We start from the raw sequence: 21230 nt of genomic DNA, 5'->3' as shown, positions 1-21230 counted from the left end.
GGCCTGGTGTGGTTCCCAATCAGAGGCAGCTGTCTATCGTTGTCTCTGATTGGGAGCCATACTTACGTAGCCTGTTTTCCTACTATGATTTGTGGGTAGTTGTTTTCTGTCTTTGTATTAGTTACCAGACGGAACTGTTTCGGTTGATCTTTGTTTGTTTATTTTGTATTTTAGCGTTCAGTGCATTTTAATAAAATGACGAACACTTACCACGCTGCACATTGGTCCGATCCTTCCTACTCCTCCTCAGACGAAGAGGAGATCCGTTACACAGCCACCCTCGAAGCATCGTTACCCATCGCTCCACAAAAGCCGCGGCCCTTGCAGAGCAAGGGGAACAACTACTCCAAGTCTCAGAGCGAGTGACGTTTGAAATGCTATTAGCGCGCACCCCGCTAACTAGCTAGCCATTTCACATCGGTTACACAAGTCATAAACAGTCATAAACAACATAAACATGCTTGAAGCATTGCGAAGAGCTGCTGGCAAACGCACGAAAGTGCTGTTTGAATGAATACTTACGAGCCTGCTGCTGCTCAGTCAGACTGCTCTATCAAATATAATTATAACATAATAACACACAGAAATACGAGCCTTAGGTCATTAATATGGTCAAATCCGGAAACTTTAATTTAGAAAATAAAACGTTTATTCTTTCAGTGAAATACGGAACCGTTCCGTATTTTATCTAATGGATGGCATCCCTAAGTCTAAATATTGCTGTTACATTGTACAACCTTCAATGTTATTTCATAATTATGTACAATTCTGGAAAATTAACTCCGGCCTTTGTTACGAATAAATGGACTTCACACAGTTCACAATGAGCCAGGCGGCCCAAACTGCTGCATATACCCTGACTGCTTGCACGGAACGCAAGAGAAGTGACAATTTCCCTAGTTATAAGAAATTCATGTTAGCAGGCAATATTAACTAAATATGCAGGTTTAAAAATATATACTTGTGTATTGATTTTAAAGAAAGGCATTGATGTTTATGGTTAGGTACATTGGTGCAACGACAGTGCTTTTTTCGCAAATGCGCTTGTTAAATCATCACCCGTTTGTCGAAGTAGGCTGTGATTCAATGAGAAATTAACGGCATCCCTTAAGTGTTCCCGGACCACTCCCACGTTCTCAAAAATACAAATATTGTTTAATTATTCAAAGTTTTAATGTCCAAGGGTCTCTCTGTGTTCCACAGTTTACATTACATCGAACACTACAGAGCATAGGGGCAGCATATTTTATGACCGACCATAAAACAGCCGACTTCCCGCTCTCCCCCTCTACGAGAGACAGCACACTGTAGAGCGGACCCACTGTAACCTGATTCTTCAGATCGTCACGGGAGAGTTATGACAACAGATTTCCACCGGTCTAATGTCCATTGCTCGTGTTTCTTAGACCAAGGAAGTCTTTTCTTCTTATTGGTGTCCTTTAGTAGTGGTTTCATTGCAGCGATTCGACCATGAAGGTCTGATTCACGCTGTCTCCTTTGAACAGTCAATGTAGAGATGTGTCTGTCACTTGAACTCTTTGAAGCATTTATTTGGGCTGCATTTTCTGAGGCTGGTAACTCTAATGAACTTATCCTCTGCAACAGAGGTAACACTGGGTCTTCCTTTCCTGTGGCGGTCCTCATGAGAGCCAGTTTCATCATAGCACTTGATGGTTTTTGCGACTGCACTTGACATTTTCCGGATTGACTGACCTTCATGTCTTAAAGTAATGATGGATTGTGGTTTCTCTTTGCTTATATGAGCTGTTCTTGCCATACTTGGTCTTTTACCAAATAAGGCTATCTTCTGTATACCACCACTTCTTTGTCACAACACAACTGAATGGCTCAAACGCATTAAGAAGGAAAGAAATGCCACAAATTAACTTTTAACAAGGCACACCTGTTAATTTAAATGCATTCCAGATTACTACCTCATGGGGCAGGTTGAGAGAATTACATTTAACATTTAAGTCATTTAGCAGACGCTCTTATCCAGAGCGACTTACAAATTGGAAAGTTCATACATATTCATCCTGGTCCCCCCGTGGGAAATGAACCCACAACCCTGGCGTTGCAAGCGCCATGCTCTACCAACTGAGCCACACGGGACCAGAATGCCAAGAGTGTGCAAAGCTTTCATCAAGGAAGAATCTAAAATATATTTTGATTTGTTTAACACTTTTTTAGTTACTACATGATTCCATATGTGTTATTTCATAGTTTAGATTTCTTCACTATTATTCTACAATGTAGAAATAAATAAAAACCCTTGAAAGAGGGGGCGTGTCCAAACTTTTGATTGGTACTTTATATATATTTTATACTGATCAAAAATATAAATGCAACATGTAAAGTGTTGGTCCCATGTTTCATGTGCAAAAATTGGTTTACATCCCTGTTAGTGAGCATTTCTCCTTTGCCAAGATAATCCATCCACCTGAGGTGTGGCATATCAAGAAGCTGATTAATAAACAGCATGGTCATTACTAGGGATGCACGATATATCAGTGAACATATCGGAATCGGACGATATTAGCTAAAAATGCCAACATCGGTATCGGCCCGATATCTGGTTTAACGCCAATGTTAAAAACCGATGTCAAAGCTACTGTGCATACCTATATAACGTAGGTATGTGACGTAATGACGCCATGTAAAATTTTGCGCTACACGTACAACACAGCATTCCTAACCTAGCCCACACAATGTCTGCTATGTGGATCGAGCAGTCAACAAGTCGAACAGTCATCTCAGCGAGACAACCCAAAGGAGAAATCCATTAAAGCCAAGATAATGGAATTCATTACCCTTGACAATCAACCGTTCTCTGTCGTGGGTGATGTTGGCTTTCGCCTACTGGTTGAACACCGGTACACTACCAAGTGCGCTGTTTTTCAGATGTTGCCCTACCGGAGTTGCACAGTAATAGCGTCACTGCTATTAGCTTCACGACATACATACTATGGAACGCTGTTTGGGTCTTTGCATGTCAAAAAAGATACAGTAGCACTGTCAAAGCTGTACAAAAAAGTCTGCAAACAAGCAAACACTGGCCACGAACGATGTGTTTACAACACGGCGTTGGTAATAAAGCATCATTTGTTTGACCGCAACTTCTGGGGTAGCTAGCTTTAGCTCGGTACCTAGCTAGCACCAATACAACCAGCCTGAAAGCAATGACCAGTAGAAACTGCAGTCATTTTCATTATTCTTAGCAATGATTTAGGAATCCTTGTAAGTATTAGCTAGGTTACCACGTGTTCTTCAACTATTGAAATTGAACTTCAGTTCCTGAAAATAAATAGCTAGCCAGCTACCCTGTTGCCCAGAGCTAACATTATAAGCAGCCAGCTAGCTTCATCTGGCTAGTGAGTCTCAACCGGACTGGGTTATGTGTTGTGAAGCTAGCCACAATAACAATTAGGCACAATAGTTGACTTTGCGGTTAGCCTTCAAAATAGTTGACTTTGCGGTTAGCCTTAAAAATGTAATTAATTTTTGTGGCTAGCTTCACATAGATGGGTCCGACCACCATTAATCAAATAAGAGCTGTCTTATAAATTAGGGTTATTTTAGATGACACCTAGCTATATAGCTAGCTAGCTAACTATAGCTACAGAAACAGATTGTCGTTTTGCTATGTTTTTGCTGAAGAACATTGTATGCATCCATGAGCTAGCTAGCTTTTTTTATGACCAGCACTGTAGGTGCGCGAGACAACTTTACCAGCATCATAGCATACGTATCGATGAATCGTTGTGACATATGAAATACGAGTGATAGTGTAATCAATGTGTAATAACTACGTAAAAAATGTATAAACGTGTTAAATTATTATGTGACGTGCAGTCATATTCAGGTCCTGATTGGTCAACAAGCTTATTTGACACGTCAAATAGTGTTATTTGACGTGTATCTTTTTTGACACGCAAAGACCCAAACGGCGTTCCATAGAAATCCTGGTTGAGAATGAAACAACTGAACAAATGAACAATGAAACAGCACAGCACAGCAAGTAAGTGAAAGAAATAGGTTTTGATTATGCTTTACTGGTAATGGGGACATATGTAAATGCCAACAAAATAACTTTTCGGTTAGTGTGGTGTGTGTGTCTGTGTAACCTTTATTTAACTAGGCAAGTCAGTTAAGAACAAATTCTTATTTACAATGACGGCCCGGATGACGCTGGGCCAATTGTGTGCTGCCCTATGGGACTCCCAATCATGGCCGGATGTGATACAGCCTGTTTTCGAACCAGGGACTGTTGTTACGCCTCTTGCATTGAGATGCAGTGCCTTAGACATTATCTGAGGTTTTTCTGTTGTGCCCACAATCGGTTGAGACACAACATGCTCTTGAATACAGATCGGGTGTCATGTTTTGGCTGATAAATGTACTAAAATGGGAATAAAATAGAAATTTCTACTTTCAAATGGTACTAGGTTGGAGGTCCACACATCAAAGAATGTGTGGACTGTTTTAAATGATACTGTCAATTCTCCATAGGAAACTTATTTAAATATTATAAATATAGATCATAGAATAAACATGGGCAATTGACATTGGGGTGACCAGCGGCCCTCTTTGTGGTAGTATTTATAAGTTACATTTTCAATTCAATTTACATTTCAATGGTATACCAGCCAAATTGCAGTGGTCTGAAGGGATAGGTCCATTCTATGAATTATATTTCTATGATTGAAATGACATCCACTGTATTCAAGAGCATGTGTCTCAAGAAATGGCAGGCACAACACAAAAACCAAAGATGATGTAAAGTAGGGTCTAAGACAACACATGCGAAAATTTACGGAATTTACGCGTTTTAGATAACTGACGTTGATGGTTAAAACGTTTCATAGTTTGTATAATTAACGGTATTAAATTATAAAATAGTTTGACAACCCTGTTTGTAAGCTTTTAAATTATATAAAACTCACCCGTTTATATTTTCCAGTGATGAAGACATGGATATCTCATGGTATGGTGAGGTATTCAAAATGGACCAACTTTGAGCATCTTTATCTCCTGATTGTTTTGGCATTGTGGTCCAAAAAGTCACTTTCTGAAAACTTCTTCCATGGGCAAACTTGTATGGAAAGTTTTGTTTAAATCAAAAGGGATGCAGTCAAAAAGTGATTGCATTCAAGAGTGAAAGCACTGCCAGCTGTCGGTTTAGAAACCTTGAATAGGCCTATACTCTATATGTTCTCTGATATGCACAGACGTCTATGAATAAACTGGGTTGTATGGGCTGTGTTTGACTGGAGCTCTGTGTGTGTTCTCTGACAGGGTAACTCTTGCCTTCACCGGGGTGGGTCTTCTGGTCGTACTCACCTCCATCATCGGGTTTCTTCCAAATGGGAGGTAAGATTTCTCATAATTGTAACACATTCCTTATTACCTGAGTAGTAACATTGTAATTAGGGTAGGAACAACATAGTAAGTGTTGAGACTCAGGCCCTGTTTTCTGTGTTTTTCCTGAAGGATGAAGAACTTCCTCAGTGAGCAGGTGCATCTGATGTGTTACCGGATCTGTGTAAGAGCTCTCACTGCCATCATCACCTACCACGACAGGTAAGCAGCAGAAACGGCACTCAACACACAGAATATTAATGCAAAACACGTAGAAAGCATTATTAGGAACGACATGCACTATATACCTTTGTTGAAAGATGAACACTACTGGTCTGTGTATTAGAGCCCACATCAATAAATCAGTTTGAATTCTTGAGCAATGAGTGGAGTAGTCGCTGAGAGCCAGTAGCAATCTACATTCATGTCCACTGTGCTGAGCAGAGGCCGCTTAGGTGGAGTTCAAAAGCCTGTAGCCACGACCGCCCGGCGCCCACACACACAAAGCAAGGGCTGCTCCAACAAGGCCATCACATTCCATTTAGGTCTGGGTTAGAGTACCCTTAGAGGCATCCAGCACAAACTGTTGCCCTGGACTTTACCAGGCTAGGTGTCACCAAAGGGAGCAGGGGCAGAGAAACATGCAAATCCATCATTGTTCAGGCATTAACACCCACAGTGTGATAGTCTGTGCTGTGGGAGAACAGTTAATCGGACTAATTATATTTACCCAGACTCTACACTACACCACTCTACCCTAGACAGTTTGTGCTACAGTGGACATTCCCTTTGACATGATGCAGGCAGTTTTCTGTCAGGTTCAAATGTCATCTGATGATGAATTTGTATTGATCCTCAGTTGTTGTGGTGCGAGACAATGCCAGACACTGCCCCCAGACCTGTCTTGATGTGTTGATTTGGATAACTGCTGTAGAGCACCGCCTTTACAAAACCACTAGTCACATGTTTGTTTGACAAAGCCCTTACTAGCCAATGCTGGTTCAAATGAGATAAGGTAAAGAAGAACATTTGAGGAAATGTTGCAAAAGGGAAACGTCTATCATATTGAAAAAATACAGTCCTTCTCATCCCCAACTCTAGGTCAGAGAGGGAACTTGTCATATGAACTTGTCAAGATACCCTTTGTTTTGCAGTTAAAAAAAATAAAAAAGAATATGAGTCATCATAGTCAGGGAGTGTAATTAAACAATAGGCCTAGTCATTCAAATAAACCGTTAAGTCCAGGACCAGAAGGGTTAGGCTAATCTCTGTGTGAAATTGTCCCTCAGAGCAAATGTTTTGAAAGACTTATCCATTGGGATAAAAATAACTGATCATAAACTAAAGACGTTTCTAATAGGTGATAGACGTTTACTAATAATAATAATAGACGTTTCTTTATAGGAATGTGGTGTATTCAGTATGAATTATGTCCCGTCTTGCTCTGCCTGTTAGCCCTGAAGGAATCTACATGTAGTGCTGGGCCTGTTACACCATGTGTCTCTCTAGTCTGGGTGGGGCTAAAAATACAGAAGTGGTGTAAGATGGGCTCTCTCTTTTGGTAACACGATCAGCAACATTATCTCCTTGGAATTTGGGCTCCTACCAGAGTCCAGCATGCTCAGGGGGTCTGGCTTTGAACTCCAACATCATTAGCCTCCTCCCACTTTCATGTTAATTAGGGAGAGGTGAAGGAGAGGGCACTGAGTTTCTCCCTCAAACCCATTAGGACTACATGTTCCATCATCTACTGAGTTGTTAGGCTCTAGCTTACACTGGAATAGTAATTTCCTGATACTCACTTGTCCCCCGACACTCATCCTGTCCCCCTCTGTCTCTCTCGATCCTCCCAGTGAAAACAAGCCCAAGAATGGAGGGATCTGTGTGGCCAACCACACCTCACCCATTGATGTCATCATCCTGGCAAGCGATGGCTGCTATGCAATGGTAAGGCCCAACACCCATGATAAATGGCACAGCAGTCAAACACAAGGCTACCTACTACAGCACTGAATTACTGAACGATATGTGTCATATTTAGAAAGTAATTGGTGTGCTACTACCACAAAACAAACTTTTAGACAGCTGAAGCAAGCACTCCAATTTTGTGAGATCTGAGACCTGTATCATCAGATGTTTGTTAAACCACACCTGTATGTGTGTCTGTTTGTGTTCCAGGTTGGGCAAATCCATGGTGGTTTGATGGGCGTGATCCAGAAGTCTATGGTGAAAGCCTGCCCACATATTTGGTTTGAACGCTCTGAAGTCAAAGACCGACATCTAGTGGCCAAAAGGTAGTAATGCATATGTGCACTTTGTTTAATGCTTTTTAGCTGGAAGTCTCTCAGCTGTAGTCTGGCTGATACTAAACTCAAAGTCCTTTTGACTTCAGAGTGTGGGGAGGCTGTTTAAAGTTGACGGCACGATGCGTTGATAATGAAGCTGTGCTTTTACTGCTTCTCCTTTGTGTCTTTCTCACTTAAACACACACATGTACCAGACTAACTCAGCTGTACCTTAGCAGAGACATTTAAAGAACTTAAATGGATAATTGACAACTTTCAATTAAAGGTTACTGTGACCAAAATGTTTTGATTAGACTTTATATGGGGATTAGTGTTTGTGTATTGATAAAGCTAGTCAAACTGGATTGAAATCAATGTACTGTAAACGTACAAAAATATATTGTTGCAGATTGAGTGATCATGTAGAAGACAAAACTAAACTGCCTATTCTCATTTTCCCTGAAGGTGAGTAGTTTTAGTTTTTTTCCTTAGTTACTGCTTTGAACATTACTACAGTAGTTTCTATTACTGGGTTTTTACTGTTACTCTTACCTTAATACCATTTCCTATCCCCATTTGTAAACACTAACCTTTTCCCCATAGGCACCTGCATCAACAACACTTCAGTAATGATGTTCAAAAAGGGCAGCTTTGAGATTGGCTCCACAGTCTACCCTGTGGCCATCAAGGTGAGAGTAGATCTCTCTCTCTCGTGTGTGTGTGTGTGTGTGTGTGTGTGTGTGTGTGTGTGTGTGTGTGTGTGTGTGTGTGTGTGTGTGTGTGTGTGTGTGTGTGTGTGTGTGTGTGTGTGTGTGTGTGTGTGCGTGCGTGTGCGTGTCACTAGGGCTGTGGCGGTCACAACATTTTGTCAAGACGGTTATTGTCAAGCAAATAACTGTCGGTCTCACTGTAATTGATCATTAATTAACATAAACACATTTAGTATCTCCTGGCTTCCACACAAGCCACTGATGCAGACCTTTGGAACATCTACGTTTTAAAAAGTCTAATAAATCCATTTAATATAGCCTTCACCTTCACAATAAATCCATTATTTATTGTAGACAAGTCTAAAGAAGCATGATATGAAGAAAATGTAGTCTATTTCAGAAGAACAGAATAGCATACTCTGAGTTGTCCTTATGTTAGGTCCTGATCTGGCTATGCCAAATGGATGTGGCCTACACTAGTTAATTTAGCAGACAAGATTTGCTTAGAATTCCTTGGCATTATTTTATAGTATGAAGAATACAATTGAACAAAGCTGAATAAAATAGAAAGGATATTTTCTCCAAAAGATTTGAGGGAGTGTGCACATGCAGCTATTCTGCGTTAAGCGGTTAACAAAGAAATAAGTACTCCTATCTGCTTAATTTAGAGTTATTAATGTAACTTTAGTTGTTCTACAAACGTTGGCCTATATGTTTAGATTTTTAATACATTTTAAGGCTGCATGATGCATGACTCTAATGATGATTTGAAAAAAATAGCTTGAAAGGCATGAGCTCTGCTTTGTTTTTTGCACCGGCTGTACACACTACATCAGTCACTCATTCCCAATTCGACAAGCACTTGATAATGCCCAGAATTTCAGGGTGGCATCCCCTTTGTGTGGCCGTAATGCATCCTAAAAGCATCCATGCCTTTTTGCAGCCAGTGGCCGCTGTGCGCTTCTCCCTGACTGCTGAGCTCTCTGAATCACCTCTAACTCACATGGCTCTCCATCACATGATCGGGTCTTTCTCACAGGCTACAAGTGAAGACAGACACATCGGGGATGCAACTGCGCACGTCCTTATCCAATTCCAAGGTGCATGTTGAAGATATTGGAAGAACTGTCCACATTTACTTTTCGTCAGCCAACAAGATGAGTAGGCCTAACAAGTAGGCCTAACAAACAAAAGCACTAGCCTATGTCAGTCTACTATCCCCCATAGTACAAAAATCTATGCAACAGATCAGAATATTTAGCTTAAAATGTTGATAAACTATTAGGCTATTTCTTCACATTATAAGCACAGCAATACGCACATGGTAGTAGGCTATAAGCGCAAATGTCCCATTAGCGGAAAACACCATTATCAAAAGTGACCGCAAATGCGATTATTCATGTAATGCTTTTATTATAAAGGTGAATTTTTTGGGGGAAAATTATCTTTCCCAAACTTGAAAATCACGTGCTGCCAGTTAGACTCTATGCCCGTTGTAAAGCAGATTAATGTGCTTAATTTTAAGAAGTTATTTGGCCACTTTAGTTGTGATACAAACCGTATCAAAACATATAGGCAAGGCTACATGAGGTGTGCGACTATGATTCGAAAAAGTCACACAAAAAAGGCATAGTTGCTTATGCTGGGTGGGAATCATTCACAAGTGAGAATATATAATTCACAAGTGATAGGCTAATATTGTCACTCATCAGACTATTCTTGATTTAGTCTTGTCTTTACATATACTAATAATATATGTGTGAAATTTGTTGTGATTTAGAATGGACCATTATCATATATCGAAACAGGGGCGGCGGGAAAAAATACATATCATCTATGCACTCAAATAGCGAATGGAGGACGCTTTTCGCATGGTTCATTTTCATGCCAGCCAGGTAGGCTATAGTCCTGTTGTAAATATAAGCAATGTGCTTAATATTAGGAAAGTTGAGAAATAGATATAGTAGGCCTAGCCTATACAAAGTTAATGAGTGCTGAGTACCAGGCAGTTAGCAAGTTTGGTAGGCTACTAATGACCAGCAGCAGCATCAGAGCTTGGAGAAGCCTAATTACCTTGGCTAAACGGTCACATGGAATTTGACTGCCTTCATGAGTCGTGACCGCCGGTGTGGCGGTAATACGGTCACCGCAACAGCCCTATGTATGTGTGTGCGTGCGCATGTGTGCGTGTACGTGTGCGGTGTGTTTTCCCCTCTGTCTTCCAGTATTAATCAGTATTAAGTTCCTGTCCCTCCGGCCCCAACAGTACGACCCCCGCTTTGGAGATGCCTTCTGGAACAGCAGCCAGTTTGGGATGGTCAACTACCTGCTGAGGATGATGAGCAGCTGGGCCATTGTGTGCAGTGTGTGGTACCTGCCACCCATGACCAGAGAGGTTAGTTTGGGAAAAAACTCACCTTTTTTATTTTAAATTCTATTTTTCTCAGAAATATCACTGACAGGTTGGAGGATAGCTGTGACATTGATTCAACACCCCAACAGGCTGACCACACCGACGCGAGCGTTGCAAAATAAATTTACGAATCTGTTATTCAATTATTGCACCCACACTGCTCGCGCGCGTCAACAAGCGTCTGCGTTGCCAAGGGCTAAAATAGAAGTCATTCCTATTTCTGACGCAGATCGCGCTGCAAGTCCTGCCTCTCCCATCTCCTCATTGGTGTATAGAAGCAGGTACCCACGTGCCATCGCCTCATTGGTTATACTCACGTGGGTGATTGAAAGACAAACTGTGTTGCCGGTCGGTGTAGTAATACTATGAAAGTTTAGATGCCAATCACCATATAAGTTCAAAGATGAAAAAGCCTGGAAGGAGGAGAGATGACTAGAAACGATTCGGTTGACCGTTTTATGTGTGGATTAATTGTCGGAGTAGAGGACCTTGTGCATTTCAGGTAAAATAACAACTCAATGTTTATATCCCAGGACAAATTAGCTAGCAACAGCAAGCTAGCTAAATAGGACAAATTAGCTAGCAAGTGCAAGCTAACTAGCTAAATTGCCATAAATGTTTAATGCCTTTCGACCTGTCCCCAAATTAATGTAATTGGTTCAGAGTTTGTTTTGATATTTTAACCTGAGTGTCGTGATCGCGTTTGGTGTAGGGGGACAAAATAAATGTTTGCACGATGGCCCACACGCGCAGCCGGTTTGGGTTCCGTGTAAGAGCTTATGTTTTTTCCTGGCCATTGTGCATTGTTTGATGGCAGTTAAATTACATTTTATGAGCACGCTCTAGCCCCAGTGAAGTTAATACTGTCAATATTTTAGAAGGTGTAGTCAAGCTAACCTCCCTGAAGTTTGCTTTTTCGTGTGGTTAATATTAGTACCATTGCACAGCCTCTCATTTCAATCCACCAGTGTTACTAATATTGAATGGATGCATATGATGCACTCCTTTCTTTGACCTCATCTTGGCATGATTTACCTAGGACATGCTCAAGTCACCCAGAGTTTGCATTACTGATGCAAATAAATCCTGGTTTGAGTCGGTTTTCAAATCAGCATTCACCTCCTTTAATATTTAAGGTTGAGATGGCCTCTCCCAGCTCCCACTCCTGATTTAAGGAATTGTGATTCAAAGCGGTATTTTGAGAGGCTAGTTAGTATGGCTGCCTCCTTTAGACATGCAGGCTTATACACTTGCTGGTTTGTCTCATGTTGGGTTGTCTTTCAAATGAAATGTTATTTGTCACATGCGCCTAATACAACAGGTTTAGACCTTACCTTGAAATGCTAACTTACAAGCCCTTAACCAATAATGGAGTTCAAGAAATAGAGTTAAGAAAATAATGTAAATATTGCAGGTGGCCATTTGATTAATTGTTCAGCAGTCTTATGGTTTGGGGGTAGAAGCTTTTAAGGAGCCTTTTGGACCTAGACTTGGCGCTCCGGTACCACTTGCCATGCGGTAGCAGAGAGAGCACTCTGACTTAGGTGACTGTCTTTTTGGGCCTTCCTCTGACACCGCCTAGTATATAGGTCCTGGGTGGCAGGAAGCTTGGCCCCAGTGATGTACTGGGCCGTACGCACTATCCTCTGTAGTGCCTTACGGTCAGATGCCGAGCAGTTGCCATACCAGGCAGTGATGCAAACAGTCAGGATGCTCTTGATGGTGCAGCTGTAGAACATTTTGAGGATCTGGGGACCCATGACAAATCTTTTCAGTCTCGTGAGGGGGAAAAAGTGTTGTTGTGCCCTCTTCAGGACTGTCTTGGTGTGTTTGGACCATGATAGTTTGTTGGTGATGTGGACACCAAGGAACTTGAAACTCTCGACCTGCTCCACTACAGCCTTGTCTATGTGAATGGGTGCGTGTTCGGTCCTCCTTTTCCTGTAGTCCACGATCAGCTCCTTTGTCTTGCTCACTTTCAGGGAAAGGTTGTACATTAAGGCTGATTGCACAACCAGAGCTTGACAAAGCCATTTGTGCCAGGATTGTGGATGTGCACTTAATGTATGTGACTTGGTGTAAGGAATTTAGATAATGATTTTAGAGTCTTTTGAGCCGGGTGTGGATGTGAACTTGGTCAGGCCTCGCTCATGAAAAACAGGAAAGGGTCGTGTACAACCATCCACTTCTAAAACATGGTGTTCAGAGGCAGGGGTTGGCCAGCTTTGGGGCTCTGGCCATTGACTGACCGACCATCCCATCTTGATGTAGAAAGCAGGAGGGAAGTTTGGGAAGTTTTCCTTTCTCTAAATGTCAGAGTGGAAGGAACTCAGTGGGCTAGGATCCAACTGGTCCTCAGAGGTGTCCTGCCCTTTGATCAAATTTTCCACCTGCTGTTTGAATGGAAACTAGTACTTAGCAGGCTTTTGGAGCAGCCTCCAGTCTCTCTGTCACCAGGGGATCTTAGTTACACAGCATCACACAGAATCAGATCAATCCACATTTAGAGATTATTCTCTTTCCTCTGATGCATGGCCCATGCTTTATTCAATATCCCAGTTTATCAAACTTGACTTGATACTGCACTACATGCCAATTTTTTCCATTAGTGGCTGTAGCCAATAGAAAGGATAACTGTTGGTCATTTATACAATATGTGCAATAAGACCTTTTCCAGGACATGTCTGATGCTCAGATGGGCAAGTCCCCTTTGTGTGTCGATCTGGTATTCATCTATGATCTTTGTCTTCCTTTCTGAACAGGAAGGAGAGGATGCAGTCCAGTTTGCCAATCGGGTTAAAGCAGCTATCGCCAGGCAAGGAGGGCTGGTGGACTTGCTATGGTGAGTAACCCATAGCAAACATCTGAGAACTTATGTTCACATGGGTTACACAGTGCCTTTGCGAAAGTATTCACCCCCTTGGCATTTTTCCTATTTTGTTGCCTTACAACCTGGAATTAAAATAGATTTTTGGGGGGTTTGTATCATTTGATTTACACAACATGCCTACCACTTTGAAAATGCAAAATATGTTTTCTTGTGAAATAAAAAAACTGAAAACTTGAGCGTGCATAACTATTCATCCCCCCAAAGTCAATACTTTGTAGAGCCACCTTTTGCAGCAATTATAGCTGCAAGTCTCTTGGGATATGTCTCTATAAGCTTGGCACATCTAGCCACTGGGATTTTTGCCCATTCTTCAAGGCAAAACTGCTCCAGCTCCTTCAAGTTGGATGGGTTCCTGCTGGTGTACAGCAATCTTTAAGTCATACAACAGATTCTCAATTGGATTGAGGTCTGGGCTTTGACTAGACCATTCGAAGACATTTAAATGCTTAAACCACTCAAGTGTTTCTTTAGCAGTATGCTTAGGGTCATTGTCCTGCTGGAAGGTGAACCTCCATCCCAGGCTCAAATCTCTGGAAGACTGAAACAGGTTTCCCTCAAGAATTTTCCTGTATTTAGCGCCATCCATCATTCCTTCAATTCTGACCAATTTTCCAGTCCCTGCCGATGAATAACATCCCCACAGCATGATGCTGCCACCACCATGCTTCACTGTGGGGATGGTGTTCTCGGGGTGATGAGAGGTGTTGGGGTGGGCCAGACATAGCGTTTTCCTTGATGGTCAAAAAGCTTAATTTTAGTCTCATCTGACCAGAGTACCTTCTTCCATATGTTTGGGGAGTCTCCCATATGCATTTTGACGAACACCAAACGTGTTTGCTTATTTTTTTCTTTAAGCAATGGCTTTTTTCTGGTCACTCTTCTGTAAAGCCCAGCTCTGTGGAGTGTACAGCTTAAATTGGTCCTATGGACAGATACTCCAATCTCCGCTGTGGAGCTTTGTAGCTCCTTCAAGGTTATCTTTGGTCTTTGTTGCCTCGCTGATTAATGCCCTCCTTGCCTGGTCCGTGAGTTTTGGTGGGCAGCCCTGTCTTGGCAGGTTTGTTGTGGTGTCATATTCTTTCCATTTTTTTATAATGGATTTAATGGTGATCCGTGGGATGTTCAAAGTTTCGGTTATTTTTTTATAACCCACCCCTGATCTGTACTTCTCCACAACTTTGTCCCTGCCCTGTTTGGAGAGCTCCTTGATCTTCATGGTGCAGCTTGCTTGGTGGTGCCCCTTGCTTAGTGGTGTTGCAGACTCTGGGGCCTTTCAGAACAGGTGTATATATACTGAGATCATGTGACAGATCATGTGACACTTAGATCGCACACAGGTGGACTTTATTTAATTAATTATGTGACTTCTGAAGGTAATTGGTTGCACCAGATGTTATTTAGTGGCTTCATAGCAAAGGGGGTGAATACATATGCACGCACCACTTTTCCATTAAAAAAAAATATTTTTAAACAAGTTCTTTTTTTCATTTCACTTCACCAATTTGGACTATTTTTTGTATGTCCATTACATGAAATAAAAATAAAAATCCATTTAAATTACAGGTTGTAATGCAACAAAATAGGAAAAACGCCAAGGGCGGTGAATACTTTTGCAGGGCACTGTACATTGTCTGTATCATTGTTAAACCCAGCTCAGTTTTGCTCTAATGTATCGCCTTGTGGGCATCACAGAATACAGTGTAATGCAGGGTTCCCCAAAATAAGACTGTAAAAACACCAGAAAATCACCTCTGATTAGATTTTTGGAATTCTTTTCCAAATTATTCCTACATATAATGGAGAGATTTTAAATGAAATGATTATGTTTTTGTCAAATATTATATCTGTTTGGGCTTCTTGTGGTCAATTTGCAGTCTACAAATTATTTGTAATTATGTTCCGGATCCCTTTACCCCTTAATCAAGAAACAATCGGCCCTTGGCTAAATCTAGTGGATGATCCCTTGTGTATTGGATTTGTGAATTATGTTGTTGTTTCTTTGTAGGGATGGAGGTTTAAAGCGAGGGAAGGTAAAAGACACCTTCAAAGAGGAGCAACAAAAGTTATACAGTAAAATGCTAGTGGGAACCCAAGAGGACCGCAGTCGTTCTTGAAGACAAATGCAAGGAGTTTAAGATGATCAGAAACCCAGTTGGGGACCACAGAATGGACAGTCTAAAGGAGTTTTTTACTTGGAATACTCCCACCCTCATGTCAGGAATATTTCACTTGGCTTTCTCAGTCACTGCCTCAGCTTGGCATTTCAAGTTCTCATTGCTGTTACAGCCCATTCTGGGCCTTGTCTCTGTCCTCTGTTTCTAATGAACTGGCCTCTACTGTACCAGTGTGTCATGAAGCTGCTCACTAAGATGGTTTGTTGTCTTCCCTGATGGTGACAAAACTGTCTTTTGAGTGACTAATGTATGTATGTCCTTCATTGAGTTAATGTATATGTCTTGTTCTTATTGTTTCTCTTTTTTTGTTTTATTATTGTTAATAGTAATAATGACAGTTATTATCATAATTGTTCTTTAAGTTACAAGAGATATGTGTGGGGATGTACTGTAGCAATGCAACATAGAGAAGCACTGTAAAATTTGTACTGAAGGGGAAAACTGTGACCATGTTGGGAAATGCATGAATGGCTTGTTCCCAACACGACCAAGATGGTGAGGTGCCACGTAAATATGTTTCTAATACTTTTTTATTGTTTGTTTTTTTAGATGAAAAAAGCCTTTTGTTTTAAAGGTCCAATGCAGCTGTTTTAATCTCAATATCAAGTAATTTCTGGGTAACAATGAAGTACCTTAATGTGATTGTTTTCAATTAAAATTGTCAAAAAGAAACCAGGAAAGCTTCTTAGCAAAGAGCAATTTCTCAAGAAAGAATTTTGCTAGGACTGTCTGGGAGTGGTGAGTGGAAAACAGAAAACTGCCTGTTATTGGCAGAGAGGGTTAGAACTCTTATTTATTGGTCTATTAACTAATTTACCTCCTAGTGATGTCACCAGGCAGGCCAAGACTCCATCCTACCAAAACTTCAGGCGGTCTTTTCAAACAGCTCTTACACTAAAAGAGCATTATTATCATTGTCACAATTTCACAGTATTATTCCCACCTCATAATGTGGAAATATATATAGAACACAGGAAAATCACATTTGACTGCACTGGGCCTTTAAGCATTGTAGTAATGTGTAAAATATAGGAGTTATGTTAAAGTGGAGCTTTTTTTTTCTTTTTCTGTTGTGAAGAATATACATTCTCAGTGACTGGTGGGGGTTGTTGAAATGTAGTAGATACTCAACTTTCGTCACATCTAAACTAGCCTACCTTATCTCAATTAACACTTACTTCTGCCTCCCACCCTTATCTACCGTGAAGCTACTTTCTGAGCTGTGTAAAGACTGAGGCCTCTGCCATCGACACCTCACGATAGCTGTGGTTTAAGCAGCATTGTGTGCTTTTAATTTGTTTACTTACTAATTATTTGTTATAACATGGTTAAAATGTGATATCATACCGGGCCATGGATGTGAAAAATATGCCTTGTTCCCTAGCTGCTCTATTAATACTTCCATGAAGGCTTCTCATCATCTACTGTGGGAATTCTCATGCCAAATGCACTCCAGAAAGTGAGGGGGCCTGAAGGAGAAAATGAAAGTACAGCTGCAGAGTTAGACTGATTCCCTGCGCAGCTGCAGTGCAAGCCTAGTGGAAATCCCTGGCCATCGCCTTCCTCAAACTCCTGTTTGGTTCTCTCATCCTTTATACATTGCTGTACCAAGGGTATAGACGTTTAGATCAAAATCTGTCCAATGTTGACCAATAAAAACCCAAGGATGAGGATATCAAAGTTGTGCAAGTTTCATTGATGTAAAATGAGATGCTAAGAGCTCTGTCAATGCAAGCCATTCTTTTCAGTACTCTTCATTAGTATACAAGAAAACACACTTGGCTTGTTGAAAAGAGTGGCCTTAGTGACCTCTGGAACCCATAAGAAGAAGGATTCCATCGGCATTCAAAGCATGAAGCTTGCATTCAGGTAAGGAAGGTTGCCAGTTGTTGCTTAGTTGACCGTACCTTTTATCCTGTACCAGGTTCCTTTCAATATTTTGTTGGCTACCTGACCACTTTTGCTTGGTGTGTTATTGATGGGATATTTGGTGTTCCTTCATACAGTATGTTCAACGAGACCCTTTCCAGAACATGTCTAATACTCAGGGAGCCAAGTCCCCTTTTGTGTGTGGTCTTCATCTATGATCTGTGTCTTCCTTTCTAAGCAGGAAGGAGATTATGCAGTCCAGTTTGCCAATCATGTGTTACATGAAAACACTTGGATAGGCATGTTGAAAAGAGTGGCCTTTGTGACATCTGGAACCCTTAAGAATCAGCATTCCATCAGCATTCAAACCATGAAGTTGGTCCCGTGTGGCTCAGTTGGTAGAGCATGGCGCTTGCAACGCCAGGGTTGTGGGTTCGATTCCCACGGGGGACCAGTACAAAAAAAGTATGAATGTATGTACTTGTAAGTCGCTCTGGATAAGAGCGTCTGCTAAATGACTTAAATGTAAATGAAGTTGGCATTCCATTATGAAAGTTTGCCAGCATTGGGCCTGCTGGCCGAGGCTGTGCTGCTTTAATAATGGTTGATTGGGTTGAATAAATACTTTTTTTGTGGGAATCTGAATGGTTGATAGGGTTGTGCTAACCTTTGGCTTACTGAACAATATTCTGTGCCCAGTTGTCCACTGCGGGCAGAGTGCCTACCTACTGTTAATTCATTTATAATGCAGTGGGCTGTGGGCCAGTAGTGCAATGTAAATTGTGAGGATTGAAAACCTTCCTTTTGAGGGTGATATATTCTATATCAATCCAATATCTGACCATGCACTCAGGGACGTGTTGTCCAGCCAGGACTCCTTTCTGCCAGGGTAAAGTATTGCCAGTGATTTTACTGAGTACCCAGCCTGCATCCCAACAGTGAGGAACTGCCTCAGTAGCCTTTCAGGGGGAATTTCCCTTTTAGGTCGCTTTGTTTACACTGCTGATGGACAGGGCAACATAATGCTCTGCCAGGCTTCAAATGGATTTATTGACACGGCTGGACAAAGCACACAATATGCAGAGGAGCAATAGGAAGCAGTGTGCAAACCTCAAAGGTTGGTTGTGTAAACCATGCCATGGTTTAGCAACTTGCGGCAAGCACTATTAAGGGTCCTGGGCCTCTGCCCCCTTTCTGTGCTTTACTCTGAACTATCTTTACTCTTTCTATGCAGATTCAGACCGAGGCTAGTTTAAGACCAAAATAAGGCAACCCCCCTTGGAAGCAAATTACATGGTAAGGACAGTGGTGGGCATATCATTAGGCAGAGGAGGCAATTGTCTCAGACCTGGCATCATCATGGGAACTGGGCAGAATATTTTTTTTTTCTTCTAATATCTCAGCAGCAGCTAAATCTGCAAGAAGCTTCAAAGTTGCAAAGGAAATGGGGAGGGAGGGGGGTTTTGCCTGGCCGCTGTACCCAGGTTAATGAGGCCACATTGTTGACACAAAAGGCCCCCCAAAAAGTAAATGAATCCATAGAGCCGAATAATAATTAATAATAGATCAATTATTTATTTCATATTAATACAATCCAAGTTTCTCATAACAGTAGAAACAAGTAATAAAAAAATGTATATTTATTTTAACAGAAAAATGACCTAATGCATTTAGTAAAAAGAAAGGTGCTGCTGATAATACTGCCATCGTCATCGGGGTAGAGGACATGTACAGTGGGTATAGAAAGTCACCACCCCCTTTCAAAATGTTCACCTTTTGATGACTGAAATGAAGGCGCTTCAGACCTTTATGGTAAAGACTGGTCAATGTGTTCATGTGACAACAATATCACAAGCTCTCCACAAATATGGCCTCTATGTGAGGGTGGTAAGAAAAAAAACACTCCTCAAAAAAAGCCACTTCAAGTCTCATTTGAGCTTTGCCAAAAAGCACATTGTAAATTCCGAGGCTAAGTGGCAAAAAGGTGCTGTGGTCAGATGAGAACAAAATCGAACTTTTTGGCGAGAACGCAAATTGATATGTCTGGCGAAAACCCAATACATCTTTCCAGCCAAAGAACACCATTCCTACAGTAAAGCACGGCGGTGGCAGCATCCTGTTGTGGAGGTGTTTCTCTTCAGCAGGGACTGGAGCACTTGTCAGGGTAGAAGGGAAAATGGACAGTGCAAAATACTGACAGATTCTTAAGGAGAACCTGCCCTCTGCAAGGAATTTCAAAATGGGAAAATGGTTCACGTTTCAACATGACAAGGACCCAAAGGACACCGCCAAAGCAACCGTACAGTCGCTGAAGGACAAGAAGGTGAATGTCCTTGAGTGGCCTAGTTCGAACCCCGACCTAAATCGCATCGAGAATCTGTGGAATGACTTGAAGAGTGCAGTCCATGAGCTGTCAACATGCAATTTGACTGAGCTTGAACAATTCTGCAAGGAATTGCAATATTGCATGTCTGTAATTCAAGCAAAAGGTGGTTCCAACAAGTATTAACTCGGGGATGTTCACTTATCCAAATAGGGTATTTTACTGTTTTAATATTAAGTAAAACAAATGTCAAAGAATTCACTTGGATATTGTGGGTTACTGTGTGTAAATAAAGCTGAGAAAAGTCTGATTTTATGTGTTTTCATTTCTGGCTGTAAGGCAACAAAAGGTGAACATTTTGAAAGGGGGTGGTGACTTTCTATACCCACTGTATATGTAGCCCATGTTTCCGATGCTGTCTGGCCAAAAAGAGTACGGCATGTCATACTCTTTTTGGCCAGACAGCAACCGATACATTGGCTACATATATGTAGTGAGACAGAGGTTTGCTGTGTCGCTCGCTCGGATGCTTTCTCTGGTGAGATAGTTTCAGCCACTTGCGAATTGAAGTGGCTGTTGGGATGCTGGAATGCTGGAATTATTTTGGATGAATGTGTGAAGATAACCTACTGTTTGAAGTAATTTGTTTGACACAAGTGAAAACATCATGACTGTGTCATTAAAAGGTATTACATTTTTACAGTTAAATTGCGTCTTTACTATAAAATAAGGTCTGACCTGATTGTTCAACAGCTCACCATAATAAGTGGTCTGTAGTTTGTCCTGTTATCAAGTAACAGAGTAGGCTGTGAGGTCAGTGAAAAGCTGAATGTGGAGTCAGAATTATGATCTTCACAATATCAGTGTATCACTAAAAATGTGGCTGTTCTAGTGCAGCACTGTCAATGTAGTGTCTGCTCAAAGATCATAGCATAAGTGTAAAACAAACATATTTCTATCTTGTCAAGCATGGTGTCAGACAGTGGTGGGCACACATCCAAATGGTGCAGGTTACGAATAAAGGATGGTGAGATGGGGTCAATCCAATTAAATCACACAGCTCGGCTCTTTTGTTTCCATCATTGAAATAAGTCAACCAGTTATGTTTTACAACAGCAGTGTCAGAGCTTGATGGAGTAGTTAATCAGAACTGTGCCTGGTCTTTTATCTTGTGGTCTTTGAACATTTGGCGTAGAGCAAACTGTTGC

General features: G+C 41.3%; 1 protein-coding gene across 2 annotated transcripts in view; it reads left to right on the top strand.

Moving 5' to 3' along the window:
• The window catches only part of LOC120020385 (glycerol-3-phosphate acyltransferase 4), a 39344-nt gene extending 22887 nt beyond the window's left edge, over positions 1-16457 (top strand). The window contains exons 5-13 of one of the 2 annotated variants that reach the window (XM_038964039.1): positions 5296-5370; positions 5491-5580; positions 7212-7305; positions 7537-7652; positions 8053-8108; positions 8247-8332; positions 10620-10748; positions 13529-13608; positions 15662-16457. In XM_038964039.1, the coding sequence (XP_038819967.1) occupies positions 5296-5370; positions 5491-5580; positions 7212-7305; positions 7537-7652; positions 8053-8108; positions 8247-8332; positions 10620-10748; positions 13529-13608; positions 15662-15770 (835 nt within the window). In that variant the 3' untranslated portion in view covers positions 15771-16457. The remainder of the gene's footprint in view (positions 1-5295; positions 5371-5490; positions 5581-7211; positions 7306-7536; positions 7653-8052; positions 8109-8246; positions 8333-10619; positions 10749-13528; positions 13609-15661) is intronic. The other variant, XM_038964123.1, reaches the window with a different exon arrangement.
• Positions 16458-21230: the final 4773 nt, after the last annotated feature.

The sequence above is a fragment of the Salvelinus namaycush genome, chromosome 1 (assembly GCF_016432855.1).
Source record: "Salvelinus namaycush isolate Seneca chromosome 1, SaNama_1.0, whole genome shotgun sequence".
Classification (NCBI taxonomy): Eukaryota; Metazoa; Chordata; class Actinopteri; order Salmoniformes; family Salmonidae; genus Salvelinus; species Salvelinus namaycush.
Note: the sequence above shows the minus strand (reverse complement) of the source record. Positions and strands in the feature narration are given on the sequence as shown.